General features: G+C 49.1%; 4 protein-coding genes across 4 annotated transcripts; 2 read left to right on the top strand and 2 right to left on the bottom strand.

Annotated features, from left to right (window-relative positions):
- The first annotated feature begins 1,100 nt into the window (after positions 1–1,100).
- LOC127783798 (G-type lectin S-receptor-like serine/threonine-protein kinase At5g35370) lies at positions 1,101–4,396 on the top strand. Its single transcript, XM_052310961.1, has one exon. The coding sequence runs from the start codon at positions 1,101–1,103 to the stop codon at positions 3,798–3,800; it is 2,700 nt and encodes an 899-aa protein (XP_052166921.1). The 3' UTR covers positions 3,801–4,396.
- Positions 4,397–12,755: 8,359 nt separating this feature from the next.
- LOC127785191 (mitochondrial phosphate carrier protein 3, mitochondrial-like) lies at positions 12,756–15,234 on the bottom strand. The gene is made up of 6 exons (XM_052312617.1): positions 14,886–15,234; positions 13,834–14,195; positions 13,696–13,739; positions 13,371–13,585; positions 13,135–13,259; positions 12,756–13,047 (listed from the first exon to the last, which is right to left on the bottom strand). Exons 1-6 carry the CDS (start codon positions 15,111–15,113, stop codon positions 12,972–12,974), a joined length of 1,050 nt encoding a protein of 349 aa, XP_052168577.1. The 5' UTR covers positions 15,114–15,234; the 3' UTR covers positions 12,756–12,971.
- Positions 15,235–16,621: 1,387 nt separating this feature from the next.
- Positions 16,622–19,917, top strand: LOC127783876 (alpha carbonic anhydrase 7-like). Its single transcript, XM_052311020.1, has 7 exons — positions 16,622–16,860; positions 17,028–17,239; positions 17,995–18,101; positions 18,267–18,375; positions 19,283–19,453; positions 19,593–19,643; positions 19,733–19,917. The coding sequence occupies exons 1-7, from the start codon at positions 16,647–16,649 to the stop codon at positions 19,799–19,801; spliced, it is 933 nt and encodes a 310-aa protein (XP_052166980.1). The 5' UTR covers positions 16,622–16,646; the 3' UTR covers positions 19,802–19,917.
- Positions 19,918–20,129: 212 nt separating this feature from the next.
- On the bottom strand, positions 20,130–22,994 carry LOC127783875 (F-box protein At1g10780-like). Its single transcript, XM_052311019.1, has 3 exons — positions 22,007–22,994; positions 21,428–21,708; positions 20,130–21,330 (listed from the first exon to the last, which is right to left on the bottom strand). Exons 1-3 carry the CDS (start codon positions 22,776–22,778, stop codon positions 21,094–21,096), a joined length of 1,290 nt encoding a protein of 429 aa, XP_052166979.1. The 5' UTR covers positions 22,779–22,994; the 3' UTR covers positions 20,130–21,093.
- Positions 22,995–23,073: the final 79 nt, after the last annotated feature.

Genomic DNA, 23,073 nt, shown 5'->3' with positions numbered 1-23,073 from the left:
GACCAATTTTAACATGATAATGTGAGATGAGGATATGCTATACCTGATATTTCAGTTTAGAGATGAATTTTAGATTCGTGACAACAAACTAGGGACGTAAAGTGCAGTTATTCCTTTTCGGTTTTAGCCCACTAGCCAGCCAGTAGTAATGGACCAGGCCATAATAGAGGTCAACTCCTGCAAAGCCTCAAAGTGTGAATTTTCCTTTTCTTTTAGAGTTACCCTGGTCTTACAGTACATCACAGGTAAAGCCTGTCACTGGATGCATGTGGATGTGCATCGATAAAATATGCATTTTCCTTGTATTCTGGCATGTGGATATACTTTTTTTTTTGCTTCAATCTGTACACATTTTCATCACACAAATCTGCTGGAGCCTGGGGACATTGGGGAAAACCGCGGTCAGCCAAACCTGGGGTCAACAACCATCGTCATGCGGGAACTGGCCGACTGACCTGTAGATGAGCTACTTGTTTATATGCTACTTTACTACCAAATGTTAACTCGTGTTTTTTTGCCCATAATTGACCACAGAACTCTTGAATTTCTGAATGAACAGCACCTGTTCTGAAGAATCTGAAAATGGATGCCATTTGACTTTCTGCAAAAAAAGTCCCAAATCTGCACTGATCCAATTCCGTTTGCTTAGTTGCTCTAGTGCTGAGGATAGTAGTCAACGTACTGCAACTGCCTACGGCCTAATAACCAGCTCTGTTTGACGGTTTCCTGCCGCAGTTGCCGACTTTGCAGTGCCCCGTGCCAAAGCACCAACCGAAGATTTCGCTTTCAAGCTGGCTGCACGGCGAGCAAGTGTGCAACTCGATCCACTCCACCGTTTATCTTAAAAAACGGCCCGATCTAGAAGAAAACCCGGCAAATCCAATCCGGGAAAACGCTATGCCGCGAGCTATGGATTCCGAGGCCTAAACCGCGGCAAAAACGTGCCCAAGCCCAACTCCCGCGCGGCGCCGAAGCAGAGGTGGCGATTCCCAACTCTTGCTGCGAAGTCAGCGCTCGCGATCGCCTACTCGGCTACTCGGCTACTCCTCCTCCTCCTCTCCCCACCTCGTGCCGTGCGTTGGTACGCTTCATGGGCGCAGATGCCTCCCTCGAGATCGCTCGCGTGCCTTCTGCTGCCGCCGCTGCTGCTGCTGCTGCTCGAGTCCGTGCGGGACGCGGACGCGGGGCCCCTGGCCGTGGAGATCGTGCGGCCCAGCTTCACGGCGACTAGCTACGACTACGTCGACACCGGCGGCGCGTTCTTGGTGTCCAGGAACGGCTCGTTCAGGGCGGCGGTGTTCAACCCCGGGAAGCAGCAGGCCAGCTTCTACCTCGCCGTGCTGCACGCGCCGTCGGGGACGCCCGTCTGGTCGGCCAACCGCGACGCGCCGACGAGCTCGACCGGTAAGGTCCAGCTCTCTGTAGGAGGGATCACCGTGTCGGACGCCAATGGGACGGTGCTGTGGTCAACGCCGCCGCTGCGGTCCCCCGTCGCGGCGCTCCGCCTGCAGGACACCGGGGACCTGCAGCTGCTGGACGCCGGGAACGCCACGCTGTGGCGGTCGTTCGATAACGCCACCGACACGCTGCTGTCCGGGCAGCAGCTGCTCGCCGGAGCATACCTGTCGTCGGCGAAGGGCGCTACCGATTTCTCCCAGGGGGACTACCGGTTCGGCGTGATCACCGCCGACGTGCTGTTGACGTGGCAGGGGTCCACCTACTGGCGGCTGTCGAACGACGCCCGGGGGTTCAAGGATACCAACGCCGCCGTGGCGTCCATGTCGGTGAACGCGTCGGGGCTGTTCGCGGTCGCCGCCGACGGCGCTATGGTGTTCCGGGTGGGCCTCGCGCCGGCGGAGTTCCGCATGCTGAAGCTGGGGAGCGACGGCCGGCTGCGCATCATCAGCTACGCGCTCGTGAACTCCTCGGCGCCGGTCGGCGGCGACTTCATCGCCCCAGCCGGCGACTGCGACCTCCCGCTGCAGTGCCCGTCCCTCGGTTACTGTTCACCGGCGGGCAACGGCTCAACCTGCACGTGCCCGCCGCTCTTCGCCGCATCCGTGACAGTTGCCGGCTCGTGCACGCCGGGGGACGGCTCGACGCTCGCGTCGCCGGCCGCGTGTCAGAACAACGACAGTAGCAGCGGCGGCGCCTCCGTTTCATACATCGCCCTCAAGCCGCTGACCTCCTACTTCGCCACGAAGTTCGACGCCCCGACGAACACCGGCGTCAACAAGACGGCGTGTCGCGCGCTCTGCACCGCCAGCTGCGCTTGCCTCGGCTTCTTCCACGACAGCGTCTCCCTGAGCTGCCGCTTGATCGGAGGAAAGCAGCTCGGCTCGCTGTACAAGGGCGCATCAGATACAAACCTGGGATACATCAAGACGTTCAACTCCGCAACCAAGGCCGGGAGCAACCAAATCGGCTCGTCGTCGGCGAACCACACCGTGCCGATCGTCCTGCCGTCCGTCGCGGCGTTCCTTCTCCTCGCCGTGCTCGGATGGTATATATGGTGGAGGAACAAGATGAGCAAGAACGGCAAGAAAAAGAAGGGCAAGAGCTCCACCATGAAAGTGTACTTGGGCCGTCAGAAGTCGCCGTCCAGGGACACCGGCTATAACGCGGACGCTGACGACGACGGCGGCGGCGACGATGACGACATCGTCATACCGGGCATGCCGGCGAGGTTTAGCTACCAGGAGATTACAACGATGACCTCCAATTTCGCGACGAAGGTGGGATCCGGCGGGTTCGGCACCGTGTACAAAGGGGAGCTTCCAGGCGGCGAGGGGCTCATCGCCGTGAAAAAGCTCGAGGCCGCCGGCGTGCAGGCCAAGCGGGAGTTCTGCACGGAGATCACCATCATCGGCAACATCCGCCACGTCAACCTCGTCCGCCTCCGCGGCTTCTGCGCCGAGGGTTCCCGCCGGCTGCTCGTCTACGAGTACATGAACCGGGGCTCGCTCGACCGGTCACTGTTCGGCCGCACGGGGCCGGTGCTGGAGTGGGGGGAGCGAATGGAGGTGGCGATCGGCGCGGCGCGCGGGCTGGCGTACCTGCACACCGGGTGCGAGCAGAAGATCGTGCACTGCGACGTCAAGCCGGAGAACATCCTGCTCGCCAACGGCGGCCAGGTGAAGATCTCGGACTTCGGCCTCGCCAAGCTGATGTCGCGGGAGCAGTCGGCGCTGTTCACCACCATGCGCGGCACGCGCGGGTACCTCGCGCCCGAGTGGATCAGCAACGCGGCCATCTCCGACCGCGCCGACGTCTACAGCTTCGGCATGGTGCTGCTCGAGCTGATACACGGGAGGAAGAACCGCGGCGAGCAGGAGGCGGCGGCGCCGGCCAACAACGTCGCCGTCGCTGCCGGCAGCGGCGAGCACTCGGACTTGCCGTCCGGATGGAGCAGCGCGATGACGTCGACGGCGAGTGGCACGAGCGGCGGCGGCGACGAGTACTTCCCGATGGTGGCACTGGAGCTCCATGAGCAGCGGAGATACCTGGACCTCGTCGACGCGAGGCTGGAGGGGCGCGTCGACGAGGCCGAAGCGGCACGCACCGTCCGCGTCGCGCTCTGCTGCCTTCACGAGGACCCCGCGCTGCGGCCGAGCATGGCCACCGTGGTGCGGATCCTGGAAGGCAGCGTGCCGCCGCCGGAGCCGCGGGTCGAGGCGCTCGGCTTCCTCCGGCTCTACGGCAGGAGCTATCCCTTGCCGGTGCCGGGTTCGTTGACCGCCATGGCCGGTGGTGGCTCGCATTTGGACGAGTCACTGAAGGACACGTCAGCACCAAGATAGCACTATGAAGACCGAGCTGCATATCATCCGGCACATATGACGTGGCACTGTACAATTGTCCGCAGTGCCGACGTGGCAGTACACCTGTCCATTATAGAATCCATGGAACCGATTAACCTGACGTAATACTCCCTGGACGATAATCTGCAATGCTGCATACTTTCGTCGGTTCCTCCCGTGGTTATATGCTTGGCAGTATCTGCAGTTCATCTGATAAAGAAGAAGAGAAAACTGATCCATGAGGTGTGGACAGGTTGAAAAACACAAAAGAATGGCTGCCATAGATTAAAAGAACTATGCCAACTTGTCCATGTACTAGAGCATTAGACAAAGTTAGCTTTGAAGCTGGTGACATGGACAGATGATAAAATGATTGCTGATTAATTAGTACTCCCTCCGTTTCACAATATAAGTCATTCTAGTATTTCCCATATTAAATATGGAAAATGCTAGAATGACTTATATTGTGAAACGAAGGAAGTATATATGATCTGCCCGGTACATTTGTTTGGTGAAGTAGAGAAGGCTGTAAACTGTACTTAAAACCAGGAAAAGAAAACATTAATAAATAAACGGCATACACTTGTAATCTTTCTTTACATACCAAAACTAAGGCTGCGTTCGAGTGCAGGAGAAAGAGAGAAAGATAGTTTTGTGTTCCACGCGCACGTTTTCCGAACTACTAAACGGTGTGTTTTTTTGCAAAAAAATTCTATAGGAAAGTTGCTTTAAAAAATCATATTAATCCATTTTTGAAGTTTAAAATAATTAATACTCAATTAATCATGTGCTAATGGCTCACCTCGTTTTGCGTATCTTCCCAATCTCCTCAATCCCCTCCCTCTCAAACACACCCTAAGTATTGCATTCTTTTTTAGATGTTTGTTTCCTTGTACTTAAAGACACCCGTTAAACGAGGAGAAGCCAGTGGCTTAGCGGCGAGAACGAGTTTTTTTTTCCTCATCCACTAGGTTCAAGACAATTATTTACAGTATGGGTTAAACATTGAGTTTCTTTGACGTGTACAGTAGGGCTTTAATTATACACATCAGTGGGACAAGCATGAACCGTGTGTCCTTATTATACATTATCTATGTTTTCGGGAATGCTACGTATCGGAATCCCGTCCGGACTGGACACTTGCTTATTCAAAGAGGAGCGATATCTGACCATGCATATCCCGAGCAGCAGCAGCAGCAGCCTGTACAGGACACGGTGCCGCTCTAGCACGCACGCATGGCTGACATGAGCGGCGGCGCTACGGCGCCCATGCCCGCACCGTCGACGCACTACCCCGCGCGCGACCGCGAGCTCCTTGCCGGCAGCACTGGCGCCGTCGCAGGGGAGGAGGAGCCCAGCGCGGACGCAACGGTAGATGTGGAAGTAGAGCGCAAAGGTGCTGCCCTCGCCGCGTCGTTGGCGTGGAGCACGACGAGCACGTACTTGGCTAGCTTGTCGAGGCGGCGGAGGAAGCGGCCGCCCGCGACAAGCTTGTGGCGTGGACGGTGGAGGATGTGACTGTCGGTGACGAGCTCCGGCGTGGGACGTGGATGACGAAGGACACGCCCGTCGACGACTGTCACGCCCAGAAATTCATGAACCAGAATTTCTAAGCTGAATGTGCATTAAATCCCTGTCCAGGACCAGCCAGGGTACACAAACGATAATTGTTGATATACAGATCCACGTCTTACAAAAATAGAAAAGATTACAAATGCAGCAGAAAAGATAAAAGCGAGCTAAACCGGGAAGCTTGACTTCAGCAGCGGGGCGACTCCACTCCACAGGCAATCCTTGACGGCAGCGACAAAACCAACTTCAACAAGATAGCTCCAACTAGAAAGATCTTCAGCTCTGGTGTGGGGGAAAAGAGAGCAAGACTGAATACTACCCACTGTACTCAGCAAGTCATACCGGAAGAGGAGGTATGATGCAGGATATAACCAAAGGAGGCTAGGGGTTCTTTTGGACAAAGCTAGCATTTAAAAGCAGTAGTTGAAAGCAGTAAAACAATTGTAGTAAATTAATCAATATTAACCAATCACTGTCCAATGCTACACCACGTTGCAACAGGCCCAACCAACCACCTGAACTACACCAGTTCATTAAGCTAAACTAGGGGTGAGACTAATCACGGTAAATCTGGTTGATCGCCCATAACCGCGGGCACGGCTATTTGAATAGTTTTACTCTGGCCAGAAGTGTACAACTGTACCGACACAAGACACGATTCCACACATGTCGCCATGCCCCGAAGTATCACCATGATACTGCAAAGGGGGAAATCGTGACAAGACCCTCCACATAACCCTCCCCTAACCATCCACACCACGCTAAGGTTTCACCCCCACCCCTCAAAAGGCAGTGGGCGGTCCCCTCTTGCGCCGCGGTGAATCCGGCAGCTGGACAACCGGACACCCCGGCCGACCCAACTCCATCACGCCCACCCTCGCTATCGGTGCCAAGGAAAGGGTCGAGCTATAGTTCAGATCAAGCAGTTACCCACTCCCGCTTGTGGTAAGCACGGTAAGTCTCCCAGGGTTTCCCGTGAACCGGTCCTTAACTGCCATGGGTGCGACCAGCAAAACCATGCACCCACAACCCACCATTCAGTGTATTTTAATTAACTAACACCATTGCGGTGGCACCAAATCCAAAGCTATGCTAGTAGACAAAGTCTATGTAATAATGTGATCCCTTTTTGTATACTAGTTGAGCTAAGCATGGCAAAGCATTTCCTAAACCAACATCTAATCATTTTGATACCCAGGTTATCAATGGCATATGGTAAACAATAAATGGCTGAATAATAGGACCCATCCCACATGACATTGTAAAAGAATGCAACATTTAATAGAAATGCGGGACATTTGTAAATTGAGTACAATATGATCAATTGTAATGCATGACTTGCCTTGCTCTCGCACTGATGAGACCACAGCAACGTCTTCGAGAAACCGCGGATCGACGAAACGGCCGAAATCTACGTGACAAACAAAGCACACAAGCAAAACATGCTATAAGACTACTGAAACAGGAAACAAAACCATTTTTAATGGATTCTAGGGATTTTTATGAATTTACTGAGACTTGAATGGACTTAAACGGAGCTCGGATGAATTACTTATGAATTTTAGAAGATAAACTGTGTCTTTACTAATAAAGAAAAGTCCTTAATCAATTAATTGCGCAATAATAACCAGGGCTGACATCATCCAAGTGGGGGGGGGGGGCGGCTGCGCCGATAGGTGGGCCCCGCTTGTCCGCGCACAAGGGGAAGGAGAGGGGGCTCGGGCAAGTGGGCCCCACTGGCAGCGACACAAGGTGGCCGGTCTACCGTGGACCGGGACCACGCGGGTGGTCCACCGCCGGTCCACGGGACCGACGGTCCGGATCGGCCTCTAAGGCGATCGGACGGCGCGGGGTGGGGGGGGGCTAGGCACGGCTCGGCTCGGCTTCAAAACCGACCGGCGGCCATGGCGGCCGGTGGCGCGGGAGACGGCGGCGGCCAGCGCGAAGGCGGCGGCGGCGGCCGAAGATGACGGCGCACGCGCAGAGGGCGGCGGCGCTCATGGGAGAGAGGGAAGGAAGGAGGAGAGGGGATTCCTCACCGGCGAGCACGGCGGCTGGCGCGAAGGAAGAAAACGACGGCGACGACCGGCGATGCCGAGGCGCGGACGAGCGGCGGCGGCACCCTAAGAGAGAGCAGAGAGGGGTTAGGGGAAGGGAAGGCGACCACGACGGCTTGAATTGCCGGCCGGAGATGGAGGGGAGAGAAGGTCTCACCGCGCACAAGGAGAAAAGGGCTCCGGCGTTGTTCGGCGGCAACCAAGCGGCGGCCGAGGTGCGGGCGGGCTCGGTGAGCGCGACGGCGGCGACTGCGCGGCACGGCGGTGGCTATAGTGGCGGCGGCGCGTGGCCGGAGACGGCGGTAGGCGGCGGCGCAAGGGGCGAGCGTCGCGGCGACGATAGGAAGCACGGGAGGGCGCGGCGAGTGCGAAAAACGAGAGAGGGGGATGCGGGGAGCGATTTATAGGTGCGGGAGGGGCGGACGTGGCTGGGGAGGTGGCCGATTTGGCCGGCGACGTGGGGTGGAGAGAGAGAGAATGGGGGGATTCAAATTCGAATCCCGCCCCTTGCGAGCGCGTGCGCGGGCGAGGAGATGCGGGGGAGAGGGTGGCGACGTGGAGAGGACGCGGGAGCGACGCGGCGTGGGCGCGGGAGGAGCGGAGGAGGCGGCGGCGCGGCGGTTTCGGCGGCAGCGGTTGGAGCTCCGGCTCCAACGGCCGGAGGTGGGAGACGACCGACAGGTGGGGCCCACCTGTCGGCGTCCCGAGAGAGGAGGGAGGGGCGGCTTGGGCCGGCCCACAAGGAGGAGGGGCCGCGGGAGAGGGATGGGCCGACGGCCCAACAAAGAAAAAGGAGGGAAAAGAAAAGAAAAAGAGAAAAAGGATTTTTCTGGGATTAAAAATATTGCACTTGCTCAATTTTAATTGGTTAAAATTATTTCCAAGGCTCTGAAAATTCCACTAAAAATCATTTTAATGTATTGGAGCATGGGGAACTCAAGAAAAATTCCACCACGCCGAATTCGATTATTAAATGCATTTATTAATTAGGGATTTAGCTCTAGGTTACTTAAGATAATTTCTTCGGGCAATTTATTTAACCAATTTTTAAAGCAAAAAAAGGGGGGGGGGAACTTCAGGGTGTGACAACGACGAGCTCCGTCGTGGGATGTGGATGACGAAGGACGCGACCACCGGTGACGAGCTCCGTGGCGTCGACGGTGGAGGATGCGGCCGTCGGCGACGAGCTCCGGTGTGGGGCGTGGATGACGGAGGACGCGGCCGCCGGCGACGAGCTTCGACGTGGCGTGGACGGTGGAGGATGTGGCCGCCGGCGACAAGCTCCGGCGTGGGACGTGGACGGTGGGATCACCGGCGACGACGCTTTAGTGCCCGGCTCCTGATATCTGGTAGGTATCGTCTGATACCTCATAAGTATCATCTTCTACGTTATAAGAATCACATGATATCTGATAGGTATCATTTGATACCTAACAAGTATCACCTGATACGTGGTAGAATCGCATGATACCTGATAAGTCTCACCTGATACCGGGTAGGTATCGGGACCTGATACCTCGTAAGTATCACCCTCTACGTGGTAAAAATCGCATGATACCTGATAGGTACCATCTGATACCTCACAAGTATCACCTGATACGTGGTAGAATCGCATGATACCTAATAGGTATCACCCGATACCAGCTAGGTATCAGGACCTGATACATCGCAAGCATCACCTACCACGTGATAAGAATCGCATGATACCTGATAGGTATCACCCGATACCGGCTAGGTATCAAGACCTGATACATCGCAAGCATCACCCACCACGTGGTAAGAATCGCATGATACCTCATAGGTATCATCTGATACCTCGCAAGTATCACCTGATACGTGGTAGAATCGCATGATACCTGATAGGTATCAGGACCTGATACATCGCAAGCATCACCCACCGCGTGGTAAGAATCGCATGATACCCGATAGGTATCATCTGATACATCACAAGTATCACCTGATACGTGGTAGAATCGTATGATACCTGATAGGTATCACCCGATCCTGGCTATGTATTAGGACCTGATACATCGCAAGCATCACCCACCACGTGGTAAGAATTGCATGATGCCTGATAGGTATCATATGATACCTTGTAAGTATCACCTGATACGTGGCAGAAACGCATGATACCGGTTAGATATCAGGACTTGATAACCACCAGGTATCGTTTATCTAGACCGATCCCACCATGTATCAAATATGATACTTGGCCATCCGGTTATCTGGTACTTGATACCAACCGATATCACACACGATGCCTGTTATGAGGCATGGCACCCACTCGGTATCAGACATGTGTGATGCCTGTTATGAGGCATGGCACCCACTCGGTATCAGACGTAATACCTGATAATAGACTTGATGCTCACCCGGTATCAGATGTGATACCTACCTAGTATCAGATTTGACACCTGGTAGCTAGGTAGGCTACTACTTGCTATATTGAACTAGTTTAGCTATCACATGAAGATTTTTTGCGTATGTACGTGGACAAAATGACAAACGATGGGGTGACATGACACACCTTTTGAGACATGATGACAGACATACTAATTGAATGGAAGGAATCGTCCGGCTAAATTGCTTGCGGGCCTATACCGTCCGAACGGTATACCAGTATATAGCAGCCCCCCTATGTTTTTTAAGGAAAATCCACCTGTACGTTGAATCTTGCAAGTATTATTTTGTGCTGTTGTGGAGACGTATGCGTATATTTGATTTATTTTCATGTCTATAGAAGTAAAAAATGGTACGAATAATTATTAATTTTTAAAGAAAAATAGTGCTCTAGCTCACAGGAATACAAAGAGAGTTCGGTGGGTGAACGAAAAGAAGAGTACAAGTGTACGTACTACTTACCAGTGTTGATATAGGAAATGCACAAATTAATTTATCCGGCTTTTAGCATTGGGAATAGTTAGGCCCTATCTTTTAGCCAAATGCTAATAATACGCCGTACTTTGCATATTAGTAAAAAAAACTAAGTAAAACTTTTATATACGTACTCTTATTGATTTAAGTGTTAAAATGAAAATGAAACTTTGATAAAAAGATTGCAAAATAAGCCTTAAAAGTAAGTTTCCAAATTTAAATTTTGTCAATGGTCGATTCTATACGGAGGAAACGATGGGCCTTTTGCTTTGCTAAATCTGTGATTATCAGGTAGCCCGTTGCCACAAACTAACGGTACATCTCTGCCTAAATTTTGCTTTATCAGTCAGAAACAATTGATATTTGCTAACAACATCTGCGGCTCTGCGCTGATTGTCAAAATCAAGCTAGCGATGGCACCACATGACCACAGAGTCAACAAACAGCCAAACAGTTCTACAAGAGGCTAGGGGCCGGATGCTGGCAATATATACTCCCTCGGTCAAAAAAAAAAAAATCTAAAACTGGACATGACACATTTTAATACTAGGATTCTAGATAAATGTGTGTCCAGATTGTACTATTAGAATGTGTCACATCTAATATTAGATTGGTTTTTTTATGGGTCGGAGGGAGTGCAGAGTATTGGACGTGCTCGGACTCCAAAACATATGCTGTTTGGAAATTTTTTAAATTTTTTAAGTGTCCTTAGTGCTTTAAAAGCTAATGTCGAAAAAGAAAACCACATTAAAAAAAACCTAAAATCTTCTCTAAAAATTAAGTTTCAAAATTTAAATTTTGGCCACGGCCAATAATATTATTTTGTTTCACAATATACTTATGGACTAGGAAAAACAATAAAATAACGTTACAGTGAATATATCTGCAGAGGCAAATTCAAAGTCATTATTTTCATTTGAAATGTTGACTGCACAGATGCCACTACATCTTAAAATATGTGCTTCTTTCCTTGAAATGGATTCCAACTCTTTATTCGACTTCTTTCTACGAGTCATTCTGTTTGTTCACTTCCACTTGCACTATAAAAAGATAATTTTGCCAACAATTGGGATGGGAAATTATAATTTTTTTTTAAGAATCAGCTGAAAGTCTTATTGCTGCCCAATCTGAAAGTTTCGAAGCTCAAACTTGCGAAAGAAACTGAAACATGATCTGGCTGAAAGAGTTGTACCACAAAACTTGAAAGAGTTGTACCACAAAATTGAACGATAACATGTGTGGGCTATTGTACACCATTGTGACAAGCTTGGCCGATGCCTTGTGTCGGGCTCCGTCGTGGTAGTTTAGGTTAGGTTAGTTGTTAGCATGGTGGTGTAGCTGTGGTTTTCGTTCAGTTTTCCCTAATTAACTGGACACTGTAAGGTTTGGTCTCGTTTGCTTCTTAAAATGGGACACCTTCTTCTTAATATAAAACGTCGGCAACGGCCTGACCATTCGAAAAAAAGATCTGGCTGAAAGAGTTGTACCACAAAACTTGTGAAGAAAGATGCACTCAGAAATATGCCTTGGCATTTTCCTTACTCAATTAAATCATTTAAATATGCCCCGATTAATTTATCCACAAGTATGAATTTGTGTGCGTTTCAACAGGCATTGAAAGGGCGCAGATAACTTGTGCCAAAAAAATATCCTTTGTCTTTTTGAAGGGGGATGAGATCATGACATGTCTTTCCCACCAGCGGCGGAGTCAGGTATTATCAAATAGTAGAGTTAAGGTAGGACTTAACTAGTGAGTTATTCATTTTTTTTATCACATTCTCATGGTGATTTAAGAGAATTTAACCATAATTTTGGAGGCAAATATAAGGCTTGAGCCCTAGCTACCCTAAGCCTGTCAACGCCCCCGTTTCTCACCCAAAAAAAGCCATCGGTGACTGTACTTACACAATGACTTTAAAGCAGGATTACTCACACTGTTTTGATGATTTGGACACTATTATGTAACCCTAATGTTATGTACGTGGTTTAAATGGGGATGGATATCATGAATATAGAGGAAGACACAAAGATATAAGGGTGTGGTATGCTTTCTCATTCATTCTATTCTTCACAAGTGTACAACCCCATCACCTCCTACCCTCTATTTATCTCATTCACCTCCCATACTTAGCGATGAATCAATTTATTAAGTAACCGGGCTGGGTCTTCGTGGGTCACCGGTTTCCTACCAGAAACCATTTAGTCTGGCCCTCCTTTCACAAGATTATGTTTCACCCTTCATTGTCAGTTTTATTGACGGACTACAATTCGTTTTCACGCATAGAAGTCCCTTTCTCCATCAATTGAAATGGAAAGTTCAAATTCTTTCTATGAAATATAGCTGAGATATGGAGTATATAGCATTGTAAACCAAGTTTAGCAAGTCCTTTTAGGTTGCATTTTTGTAATTTTAGCAAATAAAAAAACAGAGAGAAAAAGACAATTCAATCCAAATTTGAACTATTCTGAGTATGATTTATTATTTTTGACTTTTCACCAAGTACTAATTAATAACGTCTACATTATGGTGGTGCACTATTTGCATGGGACAATGAAAAAAAAACAATATCACCCAAAGGTTACAATTTGTATGGAGAGAAAACAATATCACCCAGCTACTAATCCGTATTTTGATAATGAAATATGGATACAAAATGTTACAATAAGATCAAGCAGAGGCTTTCAGCTCTGCCAGTTCTCCGATTGGGATAGCAGCAGGAGCAGGAGCACCACCAGTTGTTGGCCTGTAAAATTATACAATCTCTTAGAAATCCTACAAAGAAATGTTCCCCGTAAGAGAAAATACAGTGCAGAAGTTCAGATAGACTTACAGGCCAACCATAACTTTGAAAGAATCATAGATCACCCACTGAGTTCCAGTCAGTGTACCGATCATGAGGATGCGAAGAGGAAGGCCGCGGGTGAAAAGGCCCCAGAGGCCAAGGTTCTTGACAGCCTGAAAAGAAATAAGAATTCAGCAAACGAACACAAAACAATCACACATTGGCAAAACGCATCAAGTCAAGTATAGCTCCCGGCTGTGCCGTTCTACAGGGTGCAGACTTACATCTCCAACGGTGGCGCCCTTGGAGTTGTTGAGAAACGAGACCAAGTTGTCAGCAGGGTGCGAGACGGCGGCGCAGAAGACTCCAGCAATGTAGCCACTCCCGAAGCTGACTCCAAGCTGCAGAGGCTTGCTGCATTGCTCCTTCGGTGTGGGGATGAGATGCTTGTATGCCATCTCCACGATGTTCTCGTACGTCGCAAATTTCATCATAGTATCTGCAACAAGGAAATGCCACTCACAGTTCAGATGTTCATGAACGCAAGAGAGCTGATCGTGATCGTGACAAAGCCTGAATGTTACAGTAAAGCAGAGTAGGAGTACTCACAAGGAATCTGACGCCCCCAAAGCGGAACCAAGCCTCTGAACAGACTGCAATTAACAATCAGCTACAGGTTTAATTAACATTCTACTAGATCAGTCAGAACAGGATAACAAAGAACTCATCATAAAAAAATATACATACCCTGCATAGCTTTCGTTCCTGACGATCTTTGGGAAGCCGTCGCTGAGCCCCCTGGCGTAGCCGGGCTGCGTCTGCACGCGGACCTTGACGGCCTCCATGGGGCAGAGCGCGACGTCGGCGGCCACTTCGGCGGTGGCCGAGCCGGCGAGGTAGATGAGGGTCTTGTACCTGGCGGCGTACTCCGGCCCGGCCATGTCGGCGTACTCCTTCTTGAACACCTCGTACAGGCCGTACTTGAACGCCCCCTGCGCGCTGTAGCCGAGGAACGTCGGCGCCCACCCCCTGTAGAAGCCGCGCGCGCCCTGCTCCCGCATCACGACGCCGAACGCCGACGTCGTGCTCTTGTACTTGGTCGGGTCGATCTGCGAGGCGAGCATTCGTCGTGTCAGACTCAGAGATGAGAAAAAACGGGAAATCAGCATTTTCGTTGGTGATTGAAATGGAGTAAGATGGAATTTTAAGATTGATGGGCCGAGAGGTACAAGAGCCCATCAGGCCTACTAGTCCTGTTTGACGAAAAGTTCCCCGGAAAGAAAAATGTTTCCAGCCACCGTCAGTACGTCACGGGTGACGAGCTCCCGGTTCATCATGTTTGTGAGTCTGTCACGCTCCTACTTTCTCGGCAGCTGACTTGGACCCGAAACTCCCGGTCAATTAACACGAGGAAAAGTCTTCCAACAAAATCTTCGAGCCATCGACAACGTAGAACATAGTAGTAGGTTGCTATGAACTTGTTTAATTTACTACCATATTACCATATCATAGGCAACTTTTAATAGTGTCGAATTTTTAGACAGCTTATGAGTGTTATTGGCATATTTTGATACTGAACCAAACATTAGACAACAAACTATTAGAGTGCCAATAATTTGATAAAGCATATTTTGGTATCAAATCAAAATGACCCAAATATTCTGGGACGGATATAGTAGCTAAATTCACGAGGTGCTCCGTTTCGTAAAATTTTGCAGAAACTTTACCAATATCCGGGCACGTCAAATTAAGAAGCGCAAATCTATCCGATTTTTTTTTAACTGATAGCTCATGTGTACCTGTATGTTGCATTTGATGACGTCGAGCGGGGTCACGGCGGCGTGGGTGAGCCCGCACGCGGCGGCCCCGCCGAAGGCGCAGGCGGAGTAGTATGCCGGCGAGAACAGCTCGATCATCCCGAACGGCGGCTCGCTCGGCGCCCCCGCGACGACCGCCGGCGCGCCCCCGCCGCCGCCGCCGACCCCGTCGTAGAGGAAGCTCGGGAGCAGCGAGTTGCGCGGCGCCATCTCTGTCGCCACGACGCTGGTCCCTGTGGTTTCGTGGTGGTTGGATGACTTTGATCGCCGCGTCGTCTCGGGCCGGGCGGCTTTGTGTTGTAGACACCTTGTGGTGTTCGTTCGTTCCCCTCGTTGTTTGGAGCTTCGCTGCCCGCGCGCGGCCGTTTTTATACGGGAGAAACTGGAGGAAAAGCGATGGTTTGGTTGGCTCGTCGGCTGCGGGCTCGCGCGCGCGCGCGGGTGCAGTGTGCCTTCGCGCTTGGCGGGGTTTGACCGCGTGGTGTCTTTGGGAGCAAGGTGATCGAAGGGAGCTGGTCGTCACGTGCCAGCCTGCCTGCAGTCAGGTGATGTCAAGTCCTCTGGTTTGGGATTTGGGATTACCTTCCTGAGATTGGTGTTAATTTTGACCCTGTGGTTTATTAGGAGACCTTGATCTGTTCTAGTAGTGAATTTCTCCTCAACTTGCGAGTTGCGACCTGCGAGGGAGATGTTCTGGTCTGGATACGTCGACTCGCTGTTTTGGACTTCGGAGATGCATTGCATGATGGCGGTCTCCATGTAGGGGTGGGCTAAAAAAAGACCGAACCGAACTAACCGAGACCGATAACTTTGGTCATAACGTTGATCTCCATAGTGTACTAATCAATTGGGTCATGGGTTTCACTTAACCAAAATACACTCCAAGAATTAACCCGAACACACTCTAAGCCCAACGAAGAAATTCTAATTTCCTACCCCTCCCAAGTCCCATTGAACCCCACAGCGCCTCAATGCCACCGTGCCATGCTCGCGCCTCTTCCTCACATGCTCGCGCCTCCTACTCCTCCTCCAATCCTCCACTATGGCCTCCCCTCCTCTCATGGTTGTGTTGGCTGGTTATCTGATGAAATTATTGTGAATACCATGCACTGAGATTTTACACAACGACTCTGTTTAGGGAACTTATATCTCTTGATTTTTTTTAACTGTCTAATGTCTACTGTTCAAACACCTTGGAAAAAAAATCAGTCAAATTTAAACGAAGAAGATTTTAATTCGTGCACCCCCTAAATCTACGTCCCTTCTCTTCTTTCTCACCGTTACACTTCACCGTTGTCCGTGCTTGTTGCCCACTGATGATCCGACACCTCCACGACCTTCCCTTTCAAAGCCGCCTCATGTCTCTAAGTTAACCAAAAGACTATAAGGAGAACACAATGAGGCCGACCGAGAAATAGGGGAATACTTCAACCGACACAAGCAGACCTTGCTCCTTGCCTGAGCATATCATACGGACTCCTCACTTCTTCTTCTTCTTTTTTCTTTTTTTTTTTTTTTTTGCGTGGAAGGTATGTTAAGTTAAACGTGATTTGTTTGTATGGACCTAATTTATCTATCTTCTCTTCCTTCCTTTTTTGCGTGGAAGGCATGTTAACTTAACGTGATTTTCCTGTATGGACCTTAATTATGTTCTCTCTTAATTTATCGGCAATTCGGCAGAGCTATGAGGCCGTCATTCCCTGTATCTTCCTATTTTGAAGGCCGCCCGCTCGCGCACAATGCATGGCGTCTATTCCAAAATCCTTTTCCCTCCACGACACCGCTTCCAGCCCACGCAACCCTCGAACAATGGCGAGGGCTCGCCGGGGACGACAAAACGCCGCCGCATCGCCGCCGTCGCTGGCCCTGCAGCTGCAGGTGGCCAGCCTCGTCATCGTCTTCGTCTTCGCCTTCTCCTCCGCCATCACGCCTACACGAGCTGATCATGTAGAAGGACGTAAGTGCACTTCTCAGCTGCTTCGATTTCAATCCCCTTCACCACGCACGCACGTAGGAGTACATAGCAATCGCCGATCGAGCATGTCGTGGCGTCTGGCGTTTGGACGACGATATGCTGAAATCCTAGCTCCTCCGTTTTTTTTTTAAATTTTTATCCGTGTGCAGACAAGTCGCACGAGATGTTTGGCTACGAAAACGACGCGACGGGGCCGGCGAAGTGGGGCTCGCTGCACAAGGAGTGGGCCGTCTGCGGCGACGGCAAGAAGCAGTCGCCGATCGACATCACCACGGTGGAGCCGCAGAAAGTGAAGGAGCCGCTGATGCAAGCCTACAAGGCCGGCGCCACCACCATTCAGAACCGAGGCCACGACTACATGGTTAGACACAGCGAAAGCTTGCATATTACTACTCCGCCCCAAAATAAGTTCAGCTGTAGAAATCCGTATCCAACGTTTGATTGTTCGTCTTATTTGAAAAATTTATAAGAAAATTAAAATAAGTTAGTCACAAATAAAGTATTATTTATATTTTATCATCTAATAACAATAAAAATATTAATCGTAAAAAAAATTCAAATAAGACGAACGGTTAAAAGTGAGACATAAACAGGGCAAAACTGCACTTATTTTGAGACGGAGGGAGTACTGTATTATTATTTTTAGGGAAACGGTATAGGTACGGTCAGAAATTTTTCATATTTGTGAAATTAACTACTAGCTAGTACTCCCTCCGTCCCATAATAGATGACGTTTTTTATTTTTTATTTGCAACGTTTGACCATTCGTTTTTTTTGAAAAATTAGTGCAAATATAAAAAAAGATAAGTCATAAGTAAAGTACTTTTGATAATAAAGCAAATGACAAACAAAATAAATAATAATTTCAAATTTTTTTGAATAAGACGAATGATCAAACATTGACAAACAAAAACTCAAAAAAGACAAGTAATATGGGACGGAGGTAGTACTATTTAGCAGCAATTCTAATACGATGCATACAGTAAAAGATAATCGGAAACGATATTATTTTTATAGAAACGGTATTGGGTAAACCTGCAAATATGCAATGCTGATTGCAAAACCTGCGTGATCTTGTGTCTTCAAGTATCCAACGTTTTGGATTTTTGGTCTCAGCTGAAATGGAAAGATGGGAATAGCAAGCTGACGGTCCAAGGGAAGGAGTACACGCTCAAGCAGGTGCACTGGCATGAACCCTCCGAGCACACAATCAACGGAACCAGGTGCGGATGCATGATCCTGGCAAAAACTAGCTGCGCACTTTGTTATCAAAATAAAAGGAATTGTGAATCAATTGAGCTGTAGCTAGCTGGATTAATTAGCGGTGGTGTATTATCCAACAAATGTCACAGTGTGGTCGGTTCGAACAATTAATGGGATTCATGCAGGTTCGACGCAGAGATGCACATGGTTCACGAGGACCCCAGCATGGCGAGAGCCGTCGTCTCTGTGCTGTTGAGCACCAAAGCAGGCCAACCCAACGCAGTGCTCACCGAGGTAGTAACAACGACGTGCCTCACCGTTCACCTGAAATGGTTCGTTTCCATTTCATCTCCCACGGAGAGGCCAAGAAATGGAAATGAACACATCTAGATGAATTGTGAATACTAACTAGAAAGTACTTGATGTCAAATAGTGATCTTTAGTACTGGTAAGTGGTACTGTATAACCCAATATGGTACATGGAAGATTGGAAGTGCTAGCTAGCACGGTAGCACCCATGTCCCCACAAATGCAAAATACGTTCCCACGAAATAATGTGAGAATATATTTTAAACTCTCGAATGGATGTTAACCGTTATTTCATGTAGTTCAAATAATTAAAAAAAATTACAAGATTGATTAATATATAATATGTCGCTACAGTTCTTTACAAGTTTTTTATAAAAACACACACATTGAACTCTAGCTACTTTACATATGTTAACAGCCATTTTTTATTGTAACTTATAGAAATTAAATTTAAAGTAACATGTTTGTGAACCGATATATCGCATATTAATTTATCCTTTTTTAATATATATATATATATATATATATATATATATATATATATATATATATATATATATATATATATTGAATGACATGCACGAAACAAGAAGGCATTCCTTTGATAGTTTACAATCATTTCTCTAGTAATACCTGCTATTTTTAGTTTATTCACCAGATTATTAAAATGGATTATATGCTCCACACTTTGAAAAATACATTTTAAAAAATTCCTAATGCATTGCTCAAACCACTTGCTTTAAGATATTAGTTAAGTATATTTCTTAAAATATTTAATTTGTTCCTACAATCAAATCAATAATCCATTGAATAATCTAAATCTAAATCAAACAAAAGTAGTCATGCATCCCCACTACTAAAAACGGCTTATATATGCTGCACATACATGCAGATGGCGCCACATTTCAAGAACCTTGCGGGTAAAGAGAAGGCCGAGGAGGAAGTGAAGGAGCCTGTTGATCCATCGACCTGGGTAGATAAAACCTCAGGCTACTACAGATACGACGGCTCCCTCACAACACCGCCTTGCACTGAAGGAGTGATCTGGACGATCATGAGCAAGGTATATGAAAACAATGGACTAGATGATTATGAGCTCATGTTCTTCGTTTCCTGTATGGCATTTCACCACAGGAACAGCAATGCATACTAGACTAAATATGTAAGCATTAGCTGAACTCTCTATGCTTAATTGTGAACAGATAGGAGATGCATCGAAGGAGCAGATTGACTTGCTCAAGACAGTGGCTACGGTATGTACGTGCTGGAAGAGTGTGAATGGCTGAAACCATAAATAATTGCTCTACACTGTAAAATTCCTGACGTTTATTTGCTAATGCAGACTGTGGAACCAAATGCACGGCCAGCTCAGAAACTCAACGATCGAATTGTGAGGTACTTTGAAGTTTAATCTAAAGATGAATTAGGGTGTGTTTAGTTCCTGAAAAAAGTTGAAAGTTTGGGGAAAGTTGGAAGTTTGGAAAAAAAAGTTAGAAGTTTATATGTGTACGAAAGTTTTAGATGTGATGTGCTGTGATGAAAAGTTAGAAGTTTGGGGTAGTTGGTGGTGAACTAAACACGGTCTTAGGATTAAAGAGTGACTAAAGTGTGCATTTACTGGTAGACGATGCAACAGAACAGGTGAGCATTGTCTAATGTCTACAGTATACAGGGTGGCCGACAGAAAACGAGAAATCTAGATGATCACCAAAAATTACTGACAGATCGAACTTTGAAATTTCAATTTCAACATTGAACAGTTCTCATCTAATGACCAATTGTCTTGACTTTAGCATGGTTTGCAAAATCAGTTTCTGGATTCATATTGTTTTGGTGGTTTTGACCAGTTACAACCCGTAACCCAAGAAACACTATAAGATTGAACCAGCTGCTTGAAAAACATTTTGCATATTTACCTCACAAGTCACCCCAAAATAAAACTGCATCCCTAAAACCATTGCCATTCCAAGTTTTTTCACTGGGCCGGCTACTGAGAGCCAGCAAACCTTTTTATGAAGGAGCAAACGGTACAACAAGGTTGTTGCATCTACTACTGCCAAACCACTACAGCAAACAGCACTACAGCGCCTTGCATCAGAAGGGCGCACAGAGCTAGCGCCACCAGGACAGCGCCACAAGAAAACAGAGCACTACGCGCAGCATATGTTCCAAGTTTTTATCAGGTATCTTAGGACATCAAGAGGCAGTAGATAGACCATAATACCATACCAGATTGAGTACAGCCTTAAGCCATTCTGACCAGAACATACTAAATCCCAATGGCATATTAACCTCAAATGTTGCTTCAATTTAACTGCTCGGACACATCCAATGAATAACTACGATCATAACAATCTAACACTAAAGCTAAGGCATCCTCTGGAATGTACTACTAGCATGTTATAATTTGCTACAGCGATGTTGACCTACAGAAGTACAAAATAGACATGCCAATGCCATCACAGAAATGTACGCTAAGAGAACAGAGATTAATAGCACAGTTTTCAAAATTCCAAGCACAACAATCAAAATTGTTCTACCAACAAGCTCCAGCATTTGAACTCAATCAGGTAAATAACATAATATAAGTTACTCGAGAAGGATTGACACACATCCCCTATTGAAGTGACGGTAAATTGAAATGAAAAAAAAACTAGTTCTTAACCAAATCAATTTGATGAAAGAATCACACGGCATCTTGTTTTATTCAACCCGGACTTTCTTGTTGTTCATGTATTTGAACTTACATATCTCCTCAAAGAAATCATCAGCGGCATCATGGCAATTCTTCATCTGCGAGATTCTGATGACCATAGAGCGCAGCCTCACGCTATACTTCACAAGCGACTCGAGGGTGTTCAGCTTCTGCTCAGCATTTAGTGGTGAGCGCACTGTGATCAAAACCTCTTCCAAGCAAGGGATGCAGAACCTTGCATCTAACTGCATTCACAATTCACAAATATTAGCCATCTATCAATACCTTACATAACAACCTAAAGTTCAATGCTATGCCGCGAAAGCCAAACCAAACACTCACATTCTTCAAGCTGTTTTTCTGGCACAGAGCAGCAAACATGGCACCATGAATATCAAACTTGCGGAGATTCGGGTGGCTGTTGAAGAAGTCGACCAAATCGACTTCCGGGAATGGCTGGAGCGCGTCAAAGTCGCCACTGAACTCAATTTTCATCACTAGGTGCTTCACATCCCTCGCACACTGCAGCACAGAGCTTACTGCAGCCCAGCTCCACTGGACACCGCGTAGAGAGAGGTGCTCCAGATCTGGGAGCTTCCCGGTGTCCACCTTGTACACCCTCCCTACATAATTTCGTCGCAAAGTACCACATCATGTCAACATAATCTAACTACCTCGCAACAACATGTCAGCGTGATTACTGATTAAGAATTCGCTCCCCGCATCATTTCATCGCAAAATAGCATATCACATCAACATAATCCTAACTACCTCGCAACAACATGTCAGCGCGATTAAGAATTCGCTCCCCGCATCATTTCATCGCAAAATAGCACATCACATCAATATAATCCTGACTAGTACTCTACCTCACAACAATACGTCAGCGTGATCAACAATTCGGGGCGGTGTGTTGCGTACCTGTGCTTTTGGCGATTGAGAGGCGGCGGAGGCTGTGACCACCGCGCAGAGTAATCCAGGTGAAGCCCTGGACCTCGAGTGACTCGACGCGGGGAGCGGCGAGCGAGAGGGAGCAGTTGCCGGCTCCGAGGAAGTCAAGCCGGCATCGCTCGAGCAGCGCGAGTTCGATGGACACCGCGCCCGAGCAGTCGCATCCAAGCAGCGACAGGTCGGTGAGGTTGGGGCACGCGGAGATGGCGTCCTTCACGGCGCTGTCCTCTAGCGGGGCGCCGACGATCTCCAGCACGCGGAGCTTGTCCAGCCGGCCCCACGCCGGCGCGGCCGTGAGCGAGACCCCCCAGAGCCTGAGCTCCTCCAGGCCCCTGGCCAGGCCAATGCAGTCCAGGTACCCGCCGTCCTCCGCCTTATCGGCGGCGGCGGCGTCCATCCGCAGCTCGAGCACCCTGAGCGAGGTGCTCCGCAGGGCCAGCCACTCGGGCAGGCGGGCCATGGAGAAGGGGCAGTAGATGACCAGCTCCCGGAGCCGCTCGACGGACCTCACCATCCGCCCGATGGCGTCGTCCGCGGCGCCCCCCGCCGCCGCGGCCGTGTCGAAGGCGTTCCTCGGGAAGAAGAGCGCCGGCAGGTACGGCACGCACTCGCGCCAGCGGCGGCACACGCAGGCGCACGCCGCCACGTCGCGGACGTTGCTGAGCATCGACAGGACGTGCTGCACGACGCCATCCGGCACGGCGTTCATGTCCGTACCGCCTCCGCCGCCGCCGCCCTCCATGTGCTCGACGAAACGCCTCGCCGCTCGCGCCTACTCACAGTCACAGAAGAAGAGACATGGGGGATCGGGACGGCGATGGATTGGATTAGATAGATCGGGGGCACGGGGGGGTGTGGGGGCGCGTCGGGGAGGATTTGAAATTTGAAACGGCGGAGGTGGGTGGTGCGGCGGCGAGCAGCCCGCCCGCTCGGCCGCTCGTGGGGGAGGGAGGGGAAATTTTCGAAATTGCGGCGACCGTCCGCTCGGATTCGGGAGGTTCAAATACGAGTTTGAAACGGGAGCAAAGGGTTTGAGG

Source organism: Oryza glaberrima, chromosome 9 (genome assembly GCF_000147395.1).
Source record: "Oryza glaberrima chromosome 9, OglaRS2, whole genome shotgun sequence".
In the NCBI taxonomy this organism is placed as follows: domain Eukaryota; kingdom Viridiplantae; phylum Streptophyta; class Magnoliopsida; order Poales; family Poaceae; genus Oryza; species Oryza glaberrima.
This window is presented reverse-complemented; position numbering and strand designations above follow the sequence as displayed.

What these genes read in the sequence shown, in the direction of transcription:
- LOC127783798 (XM_052310961.1), top strand. Translation starts at nt 1,101, where the DNA reads ATGCCTCCCTCGAGATCGCTCGCGTGCCTTCTGCTGCCGCCGCTGCTG.
- LOC127785191 (XM_052312617.1), bottom strand. Translation starts at nt 15,113, where the DNA reads ATGGCGCCGCGCAACTCGCTGCTCCCGAGCTTCCTCTACGACGGGGTC. An exon ending in TCATCAAATGCAACATACAG is followed by an intron (nt 14,196 to 14,885) that starts GTACACATGAGC and finishes CTCGCCTCGCAG; the next exon opens with ATCGACCCGACCAAGTACAA. An exon ending in TTCAAAGTTATGGTTGGCCT is followed by an intron (nt 13,048 to 13,134) that starts GTAAGTCTATCT and finishes ATAATTTTACAG; the next exon opens with GCCAACAACTGGTGGTGCTC.
- LOC127783876 (XM_052311020.1), top strand. Translation starts at nt 16,647, where the DNA reads ATGGCGTCTATTCCAAAATCCTTTTCCCTCCACGACACCGCTTCCAGC. An exon ending in ACCGAGGCCACGACTACATG is followed by an intron (nt 17,240 to 17,994) that starts GTTAGACACAGC and finishes TTTTGGTCTCAG; the next exon opens with CTGAAATGGAAAGATGGGAA. An exon ending in TGCTCAAGACAGTGGCTACG is followed by an intron (nt 19,644 to 19,732) that starts GTATGTACGTGC and finishes TTGCTAATGCAG; the next exon opens with ACTGTGGAACCAAATGCACG.
- LOC127783875 (XM_052311019.1), bottom strand. Translation starts at nt 22,778, where the DNA reads ATGGAGGGCGGCGGCGGCGGAGGCGGTACGGACATGAACGCCGTGCCG. An exon ending in CTCAATCGCCAAAAGCACAG is followed by an intron (nt 21,709 to 22,006) that starts GTACGCAACACA and finishes GAAATTATGTAG; the next exon opens with GGAGGGTGTACAAGGTGGAC. An exon ending in AGAAAAACAGCTTGAAGAAT is followed by an intron (nt 21,331 to 21,427) that starts GTGAGTGTTTGG and finishes TTGTGAATGCAG; the next exon opens with TTAGATGCAAGGTTCTGCAT.